At 46.8% G+C, this 14,281-nt stretch overlaps 1 protein-coding gene across 2 annotated transcripts in view; it reads right to left on the bottom strand.

Annotated features, from left to right (window-relative positions):
- Positions 1–14,281, bottom strand: part of ASS1 (argininosuccinate synthase 1) — a 79,446-nt gene that overhangs the window by 13,625 nt on the left and 51,540 nt on the right. The window contains exon 13 of one of the 2 annotated variants that reach the window (XM_008169167.4): positions 3,830–3,961. The exons of the other annotated variant lie outside the window; for it this stretch is intronic. Coding sequence (XP_008167389.1) covers positions 3,830–3,961 — 132 coding nt within the window. The remainder of the gene's footprint in view (positions 1–3,829; positions 3,962–14,281) is intronic. 2 annotated transcript variants of the gene reach the window in all.

The following is a 14,281-nucleotide window of genomic DNA, read 5'->3' as shown; positions in this document are numbered from 1 at the left end:
AGCATTTTATTTTCTGGCCTGACAGCATTTCAGATGAGCGACACAAAAGCCCCTTCCACTTATGGGGTCGGGAGGAAGAAACCCACCCCAGATTTCTCCAAGCAGCTTTTTAATCCGGTGGCTTCAGAATAATTGGGGTCGTTAGAAATAAACCACTCTCTCGCACTTTTCTTTTTTCAAACGTAAGGAAAGTGAAATCAAAATAACCAGGGACAGATGCTGCAGCAGAAAGAAAATTTAAAAAATGGAGGTGGGGAAGATTTCAAGAGTTTCTTTCCTTCTGAATGGTACAAGGAGATCCAGTGACGCACTACACCCGCTCACACCACCACACAGTAGCTGTTGCTGCTCTCTACTGTCTGCTTAGTCCCCTCCTCCCCATGTAAAACATCTTCACTGTGGGTGAAATTCACACCTGCAGAGGACCAGCAGCATGAGGCCTATAAACCACTAAAGCCTTCAAAATAGGGGTTAAGCAGTGCGTAGGCCTCTGCCCAGGAGTGAATTTCACCCCATGATTGTATGCATTTCTGGAGACGAGGAAACAGACTGGATATCTTAAGGGGGAAGAGAGGAAGGGAACAAGAACACAGGAACACAAGGCAGGCTTGGGCATCTCTCTTTGGATAGTGGACAGAGGGAAACCAGCCTTGCCAAATCTTGCTTTCTTAAAGCCCCAGCTCCTGGAGTCATGTTATTTCATGGGACTCTGACGATTGTAAAGAAAAGCTTGGAACATGACCTAAAGGCTCAGAAACTAGATGACAAATAAAAAGCACCCAATGCTTATTTAAAAAAAAAAATCCAATGATTTTTTGGGGCCTCACTCCTGGTTTGAATGTTGGGGTTGGCCACCTGGGAAAGAGAGAGTCAAAGTCCCCCTCTGAGGATGGGCTTAGAAACGAAAAATGGCTGCCGCAGGGTCTTTCACAGTCCACTAATGCACTATTCTTGAGCGCTACATAACAAGATGGGCGGAGCTCATTGCTACTGTAAAGTAGTGGTTTGTGCACGATGTTTTGACTGTGCCCTCTAGTGGTTATGTTAGGTATAGTACTGCTTAGTAAAGGAAACCGCCAGTTGGGCTTTGCTACCCAGAATCCTTGCCTGGAGGCTTGCTGTTAATGATCCACTGTGCTTCATTTTGTACTTTCCTGGCACATCCAACCTTCAGCTGTCTTTTTTTTAAAAATTAATGCAATATATCCCATAGGCGTGCAACATGTAGTCCCCAGCTGGGGCTTCACAAAAGGGTGCATGTCCAGCTGCCAGCTCATAGTAGCCACATGTGGATTTTTCAAGCGTGGGAAAAAAACCCAAATCAACCTCACTTTTACGAGATTTAAAAATCAAAACTTGGGCTCCTTAATTTAGTGCTAGCAATTGGCTCCGAGTTTATCCACAGAATAAGTAGCGTGTGAGTGGCAACACCCCCTAGACCACTCCCATCTCCTCTAAAGCGAGGATCTCCACAGTATGAGAGGCATGCTCCAAGGGTATGGCCCACTCAATCATTGGCCTCGTCAACTCCAGCCCAGGTTGGTAATGACTGAAGCTTGCTACCATCTGATGTCTGCTCCACTTGGGGCCTGCTGTGGTGGTGTTGTGGTGTGGGCAAGTCTGCTAGGAACTGAACTCAGACCCATCAAGCTCATTTCATGTAGGTTGCAGAGCAGATATCATGTGGTATCAGGCTTCGGTCATTTTCAACTTGGGCTGGAGTTGAACCAGTGATATAGAAGTGAGGGGTTTCATGTCCTATTTCCCCCACTCCTGCTGCCCTTTTCAGTGTTCTGATCAACAGCACCACAGTCATAACCGCAGTGAACAGCACGACTGATCGGCTGAGTTATCTCAGATTTTGCAATCCCCCTTCTCCCCAACAAGCAGCCGTTCAGAGCTGCCTTAAAGCCAAAAACTGTCTCCTGTTTTGTTGTGTTGCTTCTACCAAACCAAATCCTAGATCACATAAAAATGCACAGTGCCCCATTGTGGGCTACACGCTGCATAGCACATTTCTGCAATCAGGAAGAAGCACAAGCAAAAGGCTGAAGGGTTGGGAGAAGGTTTTGACATGCACATTTTCCTCCTTCGAATCTGCTTATGCAGAAATGCTGCAAAATTCAGATCTGGAATGCAAACACTCTAGAGTTTGGGGGCTGTTTGGGACTGGAGCTGCTTTCGCACTGGGCCCAATTCCAGCAGACACCCCTCCGAAACATGAAACACAAACCGTGAGAACACCTCCACACAAGCACATCACGCTTAACCACGGCGGGTTTCCTGGATCAGCCCATTGGTCCCACAAGGCCTGGATCCTGCCTCTAGCAGTGACCAACACCTGATGCTTTAAAGGAAGGCACAAAACTCCCATAATGCATCCAGTCAATTGCACAGTGATGAACGTGGTGAGGAAGAGGGCAAATGGTGACTCTCTTCATGACCCCTGCAGTGAGATCAGTGTACACCCTGAGGTATGAGACCTGATTCCCCCGGTTATCCTAGCTAGTATGGGGACAAATGGTTATGAAATTAACCAACACTTTTAAACACTCAGCTACTTGCTGGCCTCCTGCAGCAGCGATAGAGTCATAGAACATCAGGGTTGGAAGGGCCCTCAGGAGGTCATCTAGTCCAACCCCCTGTTCAAAGCAGGACCAGTCCCCAGAAAGATTTTTGCCCCAGATCCCTAAATGGCCCCCTCAAGGATTGAACTCACAGCCCTGGGTTTAGTAGGCCAATGCTCAAACCACTAATCTAGAGGATCACCCTTGTGGTCACTGAGAAGCCAAAAGAACTAGAGATGACCTGAGCTGCAAGATTCAGTGCTGGGTTTGAGCTTCCCTAAAATTTGGGGGTGTTCAGATCTGCGGTTTTCCTCAATATGCATGCATAACCCTAGAGCTCAGTTACCTCCATGCTATCCAGGTGGTATTCGTGGGTGGCAGATGCTGTGGTCATAAGCCTACAAAACCATTCCCGCCATATCAACCACCCTAGAGTTCAATGGAGTCACTCCAGATTCACACCAGTGGAACTGAGGATTGAGCCTGGTCTCCCGGCCTTGTAACAGGCTGGACCAAAAACTCCAAATCTGAAAACTGCCACACAGGCAGAGGCATCAAGCCAAGGCACATCCTCAGCTGACTCTGGGTGCAACTGCAGCGGGAGTAGAACATTCCTCTCTGGGTGCCATGTTACCGCCAGGACATCGGCCAATGGGAGGGAGTTCAGAGAGGAGCAACTGAAGCGATCAAGTGGCTGGAGGGACTGACTTAAGAGGGAATATTACAAGGGCTCCTCTGGATAGTTTGGCTGCACAACGACTACAGAGGCACCTGTGTGGGGCGGGGAGGGAGGAGAGAACAGTCTATAGCTATCTGAAGTGTGTTAGCACCCAGGAGGGATTATTTGGGGTGGGTCAAACAGTGGAACTGGAGCGAGGCTGGAAAACAGTGATGCTTTCCTAATTGTGAGCACTACTGGAAGCTGGCATAGTCTCCCAAGAGCAGTTGTGGCCACCCACAGGTTGGCCCCATTCATGTTAAACTGGACAGAATGCTGTGCCCTCGGGACCAATCCTAGGCAGGGGGATGGAGTGGGTGACAGAACAGGTCTTTCCCCCAATCTCTACAAGGGGCCTCAAATCCAGACCTAAATTTCCCAGCTTGGGCCCGTCTCTGTTAAAGCCAGAGCCATGTAACAAACACGCAGTGCTGGCTGCCTTTAGCAGTAATGGGGTTTGCATCATTATAGGGAGGTGTGCAGCGGGGGGGAGGGAATCTGGTTTTGTGGGAGGCAGGTCGGAGGGAGGGGGGACAGTACATACCATTGTACACCAATTCTGAGAATTTCAAGGCGAGCCCCTGCTTGATTTTCCGCACCTCCCGGTCCATGGTGAAGGCCTCAATATCTAAATGAGCATGGTACAGGATGGTCCCTGCTGGGGTCTCGTAGATACCTAGCCATTTTTCCAGGCAGGGGGAAAAAAAAACAGAAAAAAAAGAGAGAAAAACGAATGAGACCAAAACTGTCAGCAAATGACAAAAAATAATGACTTGGCTGACAGAAGGAGCCGTGCTTGAGCTCATTCAGTCCCAGCTTGCTGTAAAATGCATCTGTCATTATATTCATGCTGGGGCCGAGACAGTCCACTCCGCGCCGTGCGGAGAAAATGTCTAGATTCCCCTCTTTGAAGAGGCACTCTGACGAGGCAAAATGACAGGGTTTAGGAGCCGATCCCCCTGCCGATGCGTGCCCACCGGTCTGCGGCTGAAAACCTGTAATTAAACGAGCGACGCGGGGCACAAGCACGGGGAGACGGGGGCCTGAAATACCCTCCGCTCCCCTCCAGCGGCAAAAAAAAAAAAAAAAAAAAACACAAGGAGAACCACACGTCAGCTGTGAAGAAATGAGGCTACCTGGGGTACTGGAGTGCAACCTCATTTGGGGCTGTCGACCCCCCCGCTCCTCTCCCGCCCCTTTCCCCCCCCCCCCCCCCCCCCCCCCCGTTCTGAATCGCGGTGGAGCTTCGGAAAACAGCCGCCGCAAGAGAAGTTTAATTATTTTGATGACTGAGTGCTGTGGGGCTGAGCCGGTTGGGCTTCTCTGGAGGCAGAGGCAGAAAAGCCAGGTTCCTTTGTTCCAGCCTCTCTCGGCTTGGTTTACATGGATTTATTTCTGGTTAAATTTGAACCATGCCACTACCCTCATTCACCTCCACATCGCGCGTACACGATGCCTGCGGATGAAGCATGTATCCATCGCCATGTGCCGGACACAGCAGGTAGGCACTCAGGCATATTCTGCAGTTACACACGCCTGCATGGTCAAGTGACACACACACACACACACACACACACACCCCCCTCTTAACGTTTCAAGTGGCTCAAGTGGGATGGGAGATGTGACCTGGAGCATGGGCCGCAGCGCCACTCAGATTTGACCCATCTGCCCCTCCATAGACAGAGACAGGGTGTGGGGGGGATGGGCCAAGTCCTCAGTGGTGCTGTGACCCCATGCACCAGGTCACAACACCATTCCGTTTCAGGGCCTGCTCAAACAGTGGATCCAGGTCAAAATGTCCCTTTTGCGGGACAGGGGCTTGGAGCATCAATGTGGGAGAGTCCCCCAAAACCCAGGACTGTTGGGAAGTAGATGTATGCACACGCGCACACACACACACACACACAAAATCAGCAGGTCACACGCAGCATGCATGTTCATGAAGTGCACACACACACTGCGTGCCCAATAAATATGCAGAATGCACACACAGTAGGCTTAGCTACAAAGCACATACATGCAGTATGCATACCCTCAAAACACATATACACACATATCAGTCCATTAATGGCTATTAGCCAGGATGGGTAAGGAATGGTGTCCCTAGCCTCTGTCTGTCAGAGGGTGGAGATGGATGGCAGGAGAGAGATCACTTGATCATTGCCTGTTAGGTTCACTCCCTCTGGGGCGCCTGGCATTGGCCACTGTCGGTAGACAGGACACTGGGCCGGATGGACCTTTGGTCTGATCCAGTCTGGCCATTATGTACACCCATATCTCAGGACTGTACATACTCACAAAGAATACCACCTGCCGTCTCTCCTCTCCGTCCCCATATTTCCAATATACAAGTGAAAACAGCTGTGTTGCACATACATTGCTGAACATTTCTGGTCCTGGCAAACAGCTAAAATACTGCTGCACAACCAGCAGGAGGAGCTCACATATTGTGTTTTGTTGTATCACACTACAAAAATAGATGCCTTTAAAAAAAAAAAAAAAGCAGCAACAATGTTAAATTGTTGTGGCTCCAAAATATACTTGAATGTACACTACATCTTGAGGAGTGGCTCTGACTAATGCTGTGAACTAGAGAGATATTTAAAATCAAGTGGGCATGCTGCAGGCTTTAACAGCTTTACAGGTCAATCCAATATCGCACAGTGGCAAAGTATTCATCTAACTGGAAAATTCAGCACAAACGAATGGGAGACTAACCCCCTGCAAAAAGGGCACAGAAACATGAAATGAACCAAAGCAGGAAAATGCCTTTGTCCAGGTTCGGGTACCTGAGAATGTTTGCTGCTCAGTAGATCCACAAGGGCTAAGGAGTCGAGGAACAATTTTAGACACAACGGATTTATCATGCCAGACTGGATCACTGGCCCAGAACATCCCATCAGGGACTGTCTTCTTGTTCTGATTTTGTACAGTGCCCAGCACAATGGGGCCCTGGTCCAGGAGTGCTCCCAGGTGCTCCAGTAACACATAAGGGAGAAACAGTAACAGGAAACTTGGAAATGGCAGAGATGCTTAATGACTTCTTTGTTTCGGTCTTCACCGAGAAGTCTGAAGGAATGCCTAACGTAGTGAATGCTAATGGGAAGGGGGTAGGTTTAGCAGATAAAATAAAAAAAGAACAAGTTAAAAATCACTTAGAAAAGTTAGATGCCTGCAAGTCACCAGGGCCTGATGAAATGCATCCTAGAATACTCAAGGAGCTAATAGAGGAGGTATCTGAGCCTCTAGCTATTATCTTTGGAAAATCATGGGAGACGGGAGAGATTCCAGAAGACTGGAAAAGGGCAAATATAGTGCCCATCTATAAAAAGGGAAATAAAAACAACCCAAGAAACTACAGACCAGTTAGTTTAACTTCTGTACCAGGGAAGATAATGGAGCAAGTAATGAAGGAAATCATCTGCAAACACTTGGAAGGTGGTAAGGTGATAGGGAACAGCCAGCATGGATTTGTGAAGAACAAATCATGTCAAACCAATCTGATAGCTTTCTTTGATAGGATAACGAGTCTTGTGGATAAGGGAGAAGCTGTGGATGTGGTATACCTAGACTTTAGTAAGGCATTTGATACGGTCTCTCATGATATTCTTATCAATAAACTAAGCAAATATAATTTAGATGGGGCTACTATAAGGTGGGTGCATAACTGGCTGGATAACCGTACTCAGAGAGTTGTTATTAATGGTTCCCAATCCTGCTGGAAAGGCATAACAAGTGGGGTTCCGCAGGGGTCTGTTTTGGGACCAGCTCTGTTCAAGATCTTCATTAACGACCTAGATATTGGCATAGAAAGTATGCTTATTAAGTTTGCAGATGATACCAAACTGGGAGGGATTGCAACTGCTTTGGAGGACAGGGTCATAATTCAAAATGATCTGGTCAAATTGGAGAAATGGTCTGAGTTAAACAGGATGAAGTTTAACAAAGACAAATGCAAAGTGCTCCACTGAGGAAAAAAAAAATCAATTTTACACATACAGAATGGGAAGAGACTGTCTAGGAAGGAGTACGGCAGAAAGGGATCTAGGGGTTATAGTGGACCACAAGCTAAATATGAGTCAACAGTGTGATGCTGTTGCAAAAAAAAAGCAAACATGATTCTGGGATGTATTAACAGGTGTGTTGTGAGCAAGACACGAGAAGTCATTCTTCCGCTCTACTCTGCTCTGGTTAGGCCTCAACTGGAGTATCATGTCCAGTTCTGGGCACTGCATTTCAAGAAAGATGTGGAGAAATTGGAGAGGGTCCAGAGAAGAGCAACAAGAATGATTAAAGGTCTTGAGAACATGACCTATGAAGGAACGCTGAAAGAATTGGGTTTGTTTAGTTTGGAAAAGAGAAGACAGAGGGGACATGATAGCAGTTTTCAGGTATCTAAAAGGGTGTCATAAGGAGGAGGGAGAAAACTTGTTCACCTTAGCCTCTAAGGACAGAACAAGAAGCAATGGGCTTAAACTGCCGCAAGGGAGGTCTAGGTTGGACATTAGGAAAAAGTTCCTAACTGTCCGGGTGGTTAAACACTGGAATAAATTGCCTAGGGAGGTTGTGGAATCTCCATCTCTGGAGATATTTAAGAGTAGGTTAGATAAATGTCTATCAGGGATGATCTAGACAGTATTTGGTCCTGCCATGCGGGCAGGGGACTGGACTCGATGACCTCTCGAGGTGCCTTCCAGTCCTAGAATCTATAATTAATAATAATAATAATAATAATATCCTGCATACAGCAGTGGATAATACTCAAGGCTTCAGAGTGAAGAGCAACCACCTCCATCACGCACCTGACTGATGGGAGAGGGGAGGAGAGGAGATTCCTTCCTGACCCCCGTGGAGATCACGTACATTCTGCCTACTTGGTGGGGCACTAGTGACTAGGACAACTAGCAATTGATGAGTCTGCTACAGCCTTGGGTAAGAGAGATGGGTCTTTTAGCTCAGGCAGTAGCAGCTCATGCATTAAGAGCTAGAGATCCCGGGTTCAAGCCCCCTGCTGCTAGTCCAGCCAGGATGTGGGCGTCACAATCAGGTAAGGCCTTGACACCTGAGTGGGAATTGCCCTTACCCTTGCTCACAGAGCAACCAGGCATTGAATTACCCAGCCCTGCCTATTAAAGGGAAGAAGAGAGGAAGAAACCCCACTGACCACCGAAAAGCCATGGCTAAAACATACATCTGTCAACAGGACCAGACTGGAGCCGAAGTCACGCTCAATTGTAAGAGGAGGTGTCATTCAGTTACACCTCTCTGTGGGTGACCTGACCAAGGGGAATCAATAGCTGCCTTTGGGCAAGTCAAGTGGGCCTCTCACTGACTCAGTTTCTCCACCTGTACGATTCCTCTCCTCCCACGATTTGCCTATTTTGATGATGACAAGACAGTCTCTGAACTGAATTGCTCACTAGACAAGCGTACAGCACCTAGAACAATAAGTACAAAAGAACGGCCATACTGGGTCAGACCAAAGATCCATCTAGCCCAGTGTCCTATCTTCCGACAGAGGCCAATGCCAGGTGCCCTGGGGGAAATGAACAGAACAGGGAATCATCAAGTGATCCATCCCCTGTCGCCCATTCCCAGCTTCTGGAAAACAGGCTAGGGACGCCATCCCTGCCCACCCTGGTTAATAGCCATTGATGGACCTATCCTCCATTAATTTATCTAGTTCTTTTTTGAACCCTTTATTGTCTTGGCCTTCACAACATCCTCTGACAAGGAGTTAGCGTAATGCACATAAAATAATGCCCTGGGGGCACTTACTGGTACATTAGACCCTCTGGAGAGGCGGACGTATTGGGCTTCAGAGAGACTGCGGCAGCAAGGCAACTGCTCCAAACAGAACATTTAAAAGCAACACGTAACGCCAATAACACAATTAATATTCCTGCACCTTCCCTTAGAAGGTGTTAAAGTTAATTTGGACTGATCAAAAGCTTGTTTTTTGTGTCTCTTTCCCTCCCCCACCCACATTTCCCCTCCGCTCGCGGCAGGGGACGCAGAGCAGACGAGCGCTGTCTGTCTGTTTCTTTATTATTTTTATTTGATTTGTGACAGAAATCTGATGCTAAAAGACTGCGGTTCCGAGCGCCTTTGACAGTCGGCGTATGAACCACTGCGCAAGGAGGGGAGAGAAGTGACAGCCGAGCTCCCAGCATTGCAATGGAGGAGACAAGAGACACCTTCAAAGTGACACTCACAGCGTCTCCAAGTGTCTATTTTCATCTCCCCGTGTTTACAGGAAAAAGACAGAGGTGTCAGCGATGCAGCCTGGCGGTGCTTCAATCACACCATAATTACTGCCGAGAAAGGGGATGTGGGGGGGAGGGGAAGTGGACGGGAAGAAGGGGAGAGGAACGGAGACAGCTGCTGCTTAAAATTTTCTAATTTGTAACCTCTACTGTCAGTTTACCGTGAACTGAACCGTTTAGCCGTATTGACTGTGATCTGTCAATTTCAACAGGGATCAATATGCTGACATGCCCTGCCGATTCTTGCCAAAAGGGGTCCAAAAGGGAAAATGAGGGGGACACGAGATCAAAAGTGAGAATGCCCCCGCCCCAGCCTCCTGCGTGATGCACAAGCTCACACGGACAGCAGACCTGGAGGGCCCCGGAGGTTTGACAGTCCGAGCTTTAGGGCAGGGAAGTGTCTGTACAGTGCCCGGCACAGCAGGGTCTGGAGCCGAGCTCAGAGCAAGGAGGATCCCACGGCTGGTGGCGGGGGGGAACAAGAGAGAGCACTTAATGGCTACACTCTGGGATCCTGCTGGCCAAGCACGTCCCAAGGGGCCGAGTTACTAAGTTCATCCCTGACTGTGCAATCCCTCCAAAGTTCTTGGGGATTACGATCCAGGGTGGGGGATGGTCCCCGCCGAGCTCTATTCCCAAAGCGCCATCAGCTGCCTGGGGCAAAGGACCCCGTTGTGCTGCTACGCAAGCTAGCCTCCCTGCGTCCACACCGAGGGGCTTGGGCAGGCCTGCAGTCAGGCAAGGAGGAAATGAAACACCCAGCTCTTTTGGCAGAGGCAGAAGCCCGACTGTCCCCTCCCTTCCCGCTTCCTCCCCGCCGATTTCATTTACTTCCCTAATTAGCCCCCCTTCAGAGTTAAAACGATAATTTGATAATGAGGCCATGAAAAGCCGCACGAGGCAGGAAAACGACTCCCATTTGCAGCCTGCCCTCTCGAGCTGCGGCGGCGCTTAGCTGGTTCGGCCCCATTGTCGCCGGCAGGCGGGAGCTGTGCTGCCAAGCGTGGGCGCCCGGAGCACTATGAATTAGCCACCGGCCTCCCACTAAAACATAGACAACCAAACCTGGAAAATAGGGCTTAGGACACTGGTGCCAAGCTTCCCCGCTCGCCCTCCTCCCGGGAGTCCGTAACGAATTTCAGTGAGAGGCTTTGTAAAAATCAATACAACTGAATTTTTCCCTTCTCACCTCCCCCCTTTGCTCGTCGGGGTGGACATTAGAATTCCCATGGCAATGTCCCCCCATTCCATCTCCCCTTAATGTAAGCGGTGACTAAGCGATGGGTGATGGGGAAGGTGGTGATCCCCAGTCCCCGCAGCAAGGCCCTGGATCCCACAAGGAAACCATGTGCCCATGGGGAGCCCCAATGAAGTTAAGGGGCTTTGCCCAGGCATAGGAGTCCAGCCATGTCCCTCTTTGCTGAATCAAGGTGTAAACCAGCAGCAATCAAACCCTGCTCCACTTGGATCAGGAAGGAGAAGTGACTATTGGGACTGGTCTCTCCCATGGAGCCAGGATTTCACCCCTGGGGCGGGTAGGAAGCTGCCAGCATGTCTCTCGCTTGGGCACAAGTTGGGTGCCCCAGTCTATGATTAAAATACTTCTTCAGAGTGGCTCAAATGCTTGGTTCCTTCCCCCACTATTATCAATCACCAAGACACTGAAAGAGAACTTCTCTTTAGATTCCAATCACCCGCAGCCTCCTGTCCTCGTTCATGGTACAGATCTAGGGGTCCTGGTATCACAATCTGGCACTCTTGGAGGTTCTGTGTCATAAAGCCTGGACCACGACTTCTCTGCACAGAAGCCCAGAAAAGTTTAATCAAGGAGCTGGTGAAGAACCAGCTTGGGAAAACCTGTTCTGCATTCTCCTGATCATAGCAGAGATCTGCATGGCTTGAGGGGCCCTGAGCTTAGCTATGGAATAGCCACCATTCTGGCCTAGGTTCACAGGTTCCTGGCACCTACTTCCTCCAAAACTCATCCCACTTCTTCTGCGCTGACTTGTATAAAACGAATCCCATTTGTTGTCCCTTCCCTACCTCCTGTGTCGGTCTGTCCCTAGGCCAGGAGCTCTTTGGAACAGGAAAGCACCTACCCCGCCACAAGTGCTACAATAACCAACCAACAACAAACTGTTTTCTAATTAGCAATAATAGCAGCATGGAAAAGAAAAGGGGGAAAATGGTCATTCAATTTTTACCCCCCATCAAAACTTGAAATTGACATTTCAAAATTCCCAACCAGCTCTTGAGAGTTGGTCACATGAATGGGAGAAGGGGAATTCATCAAACACTTTCCCTGGTTTTTTCCCTATCAAAATTTCAACCAGTTTCACGAATTCTCTCCCTGCCATTGTCCTAGAGGAGTATTCCTGTGATGAGGCCCAGAGGCTGCATCCCATGATCTCTGATGCCTGGTCTACACACCATTTTTGTAGTCATTAGACTGTTTCAGTTAGGGGGGTGATTTTCTACTAAAAAAGAGTTACATGGTACAATCCATAGTGTGGCTTAATTCTAGCAGTATAAAGGAGTCTTACCGGTAATGCTTATTCCCTAGCCCTTCTGGGAATAGCTATACCTATATAACTGCATCCACAAGGGGTGGGTCGTAGTGGGAGCTGAAGGAATATTTGGAGAAAAAAAAAATCAACATGTTTCATTTAGGGCTGTCAATTAATCGCAGTTGACTCACGTGATTAACGAAAAGAAAATTAACTGCGATTAAAAAAAAAAAAAATCAATCATGTTTAATCGCACTGTTAAACAATAGAATACCAACTGAAATTTATTACATCTTTTGGATGTTTTTCTACATTTTCAAATATGCTGATTTCTATTACAACACAGAATACAAAGTGTACACTGCTCACTTAATATTTTTTATTACAAATATTCGCACTGTAAAAAATAAGCAAAAGATAGTATTTTTCAATTCACCTCATATAAGTACTGAAGTGCAATCTCTTTATCGTGAAAGTGTAACTTACAAATGTAGATTTTTTGATTACATAACTGCACTCAAAAACAAAGCAATGTAAAACTTTAGAGCCTACAAGTCCACTCAGTCCTACTTCTTGTTCAGCCAATCGCTCAGACAAACAAGTTTGTTTTCATTTACGGGAGATAATGCTGACTGCTTCTTAGTCACAATGCCACCTGAAAGTGAGAACAAACATTCACATGGCACTTTTGTAGCCAGCATTGTAAGGTATTTACGTGCCAGATATGCTAAACATTCATATGCCCCTTCATGCTTCAGCCACCATTCCAGAGGACATGCGTCCATGCTGATGATGCTCATTAAAAATAATAATGCATTAATTAAATTTGTGACTGACCTCCTTGGAGGAGAATTGTATGTCTCCTGTTCTGTTTTACCCACATTCTGCCATATATTTCATGTTATAGCCGTCTCAGATGATGACCCAGCACATGTTTGTTTTAAGAACACTTTCACTGCAGATTTGACAAAACAGAAATCTCACATTGGTACCTTTTTTGTAAGGAGAGATACAGCACTCGACCCAAGGTTTAAGAATCTGAAATGCCTTCCAAAAATCTGAGAGGGACGAGGTGTGGAGAATGCTTGAGACGTCTTAAAAGAGCAACACTCTGATGTGGAAACTACAGAACCCAAACCACCAAAAAAAGAAAATCAACCTTCTGCTGGGGGCATCTGACTCAGATGATGAAAATGAACATGCATCAGTCCGCACTACTTTGGATCGTTATTGAGCAGAAGCGGTCATCAGCATGGACACGTCTTCTGGAATGGTGGTTGAAGCATGAAGGGACATATGAATCTTTAGTGCATCTGGCATGTAAATTATCTTGCGATGCTGGCTACGACAGTGCTAACTGAAAGCCTAATTGTAAAAAAGGCGCGGGCAGCACTGTCTCCTGCAAATTATAACCAAACTTGTTAGTCTGAGCGATTGGCTAACGTAGGACTGAGCGGACTTGTGGGTTCTAAAGTTTTACATTGTTTTATTTTTAATGCAGTTATCTTTTGTACCTAATTCTACATTTGTAAGTTCAACTTTCATTATAAAGAGATTGCACTACAGTACTTGTATTAGGTTGTAATCAAAAATAAATATAAAATGAGCACTGTATACTTTGTACTCTGTGTTGTAATTGAAATCAATATATTTGAAAAAGTAGAAAAACACCCAAAAATATTTAAGTAAATGATATATTATTGTTTAATCGCACAATTAATCACAATTAATAAAATTAATCTTTTGACAGCCCTAGTTTCATTCAAACCAAAACAACTTTCCCCCCCTGATATTTACCCTTAAAAACAAAACAAAAACACACAAAAAACTTGTTAAATTTCTAAACTTAAAAAAAAAATTTGGTTTCGGCCAAAACCATTTGCCAAATTTAGCCCAAGTTTATGAATCATTTAGGCTGACCCGAAAATGCATTTTCCAGCAAATAAATTATTCATCCAAATTTTTTTGCCTTGCTTTAGTTGTACTATTTTCTCTACACGGGTATAGTTAAAACAGTACAATTTATGCATTTAGACCAACCCCAAGAGAACTCCACTGCGATAGCTGTTATACAGTCTGAAGTTTAACAAATGTAAACATATTATTTATGTAAGACCTTTCACACCATTGCTGATACCAAGAGATGAGCATGTGGTCTAGGTTTATGTGGTCCTGCCTCAGCTCAGGGGGCTGGACTTGATGACCTCGATGTCCCTTCCAGCC

Source organism: Chrysemys picta, chromosome 18, assembly GCF_011386835.1.
Source record: "Chrysemys picta bellii isolate R12L10 chromosome 18, ASM1138683v2, whole genome shotgun sequence".
Lineage (NCBI taxonomy): Eukaryota > Metazoa > Chordata > Testudines > Emydidae > Chrysemys > Chrysemys picta.
This window is presented reverse-complemented; position numbering and strand designations above follow the sequence as displayed.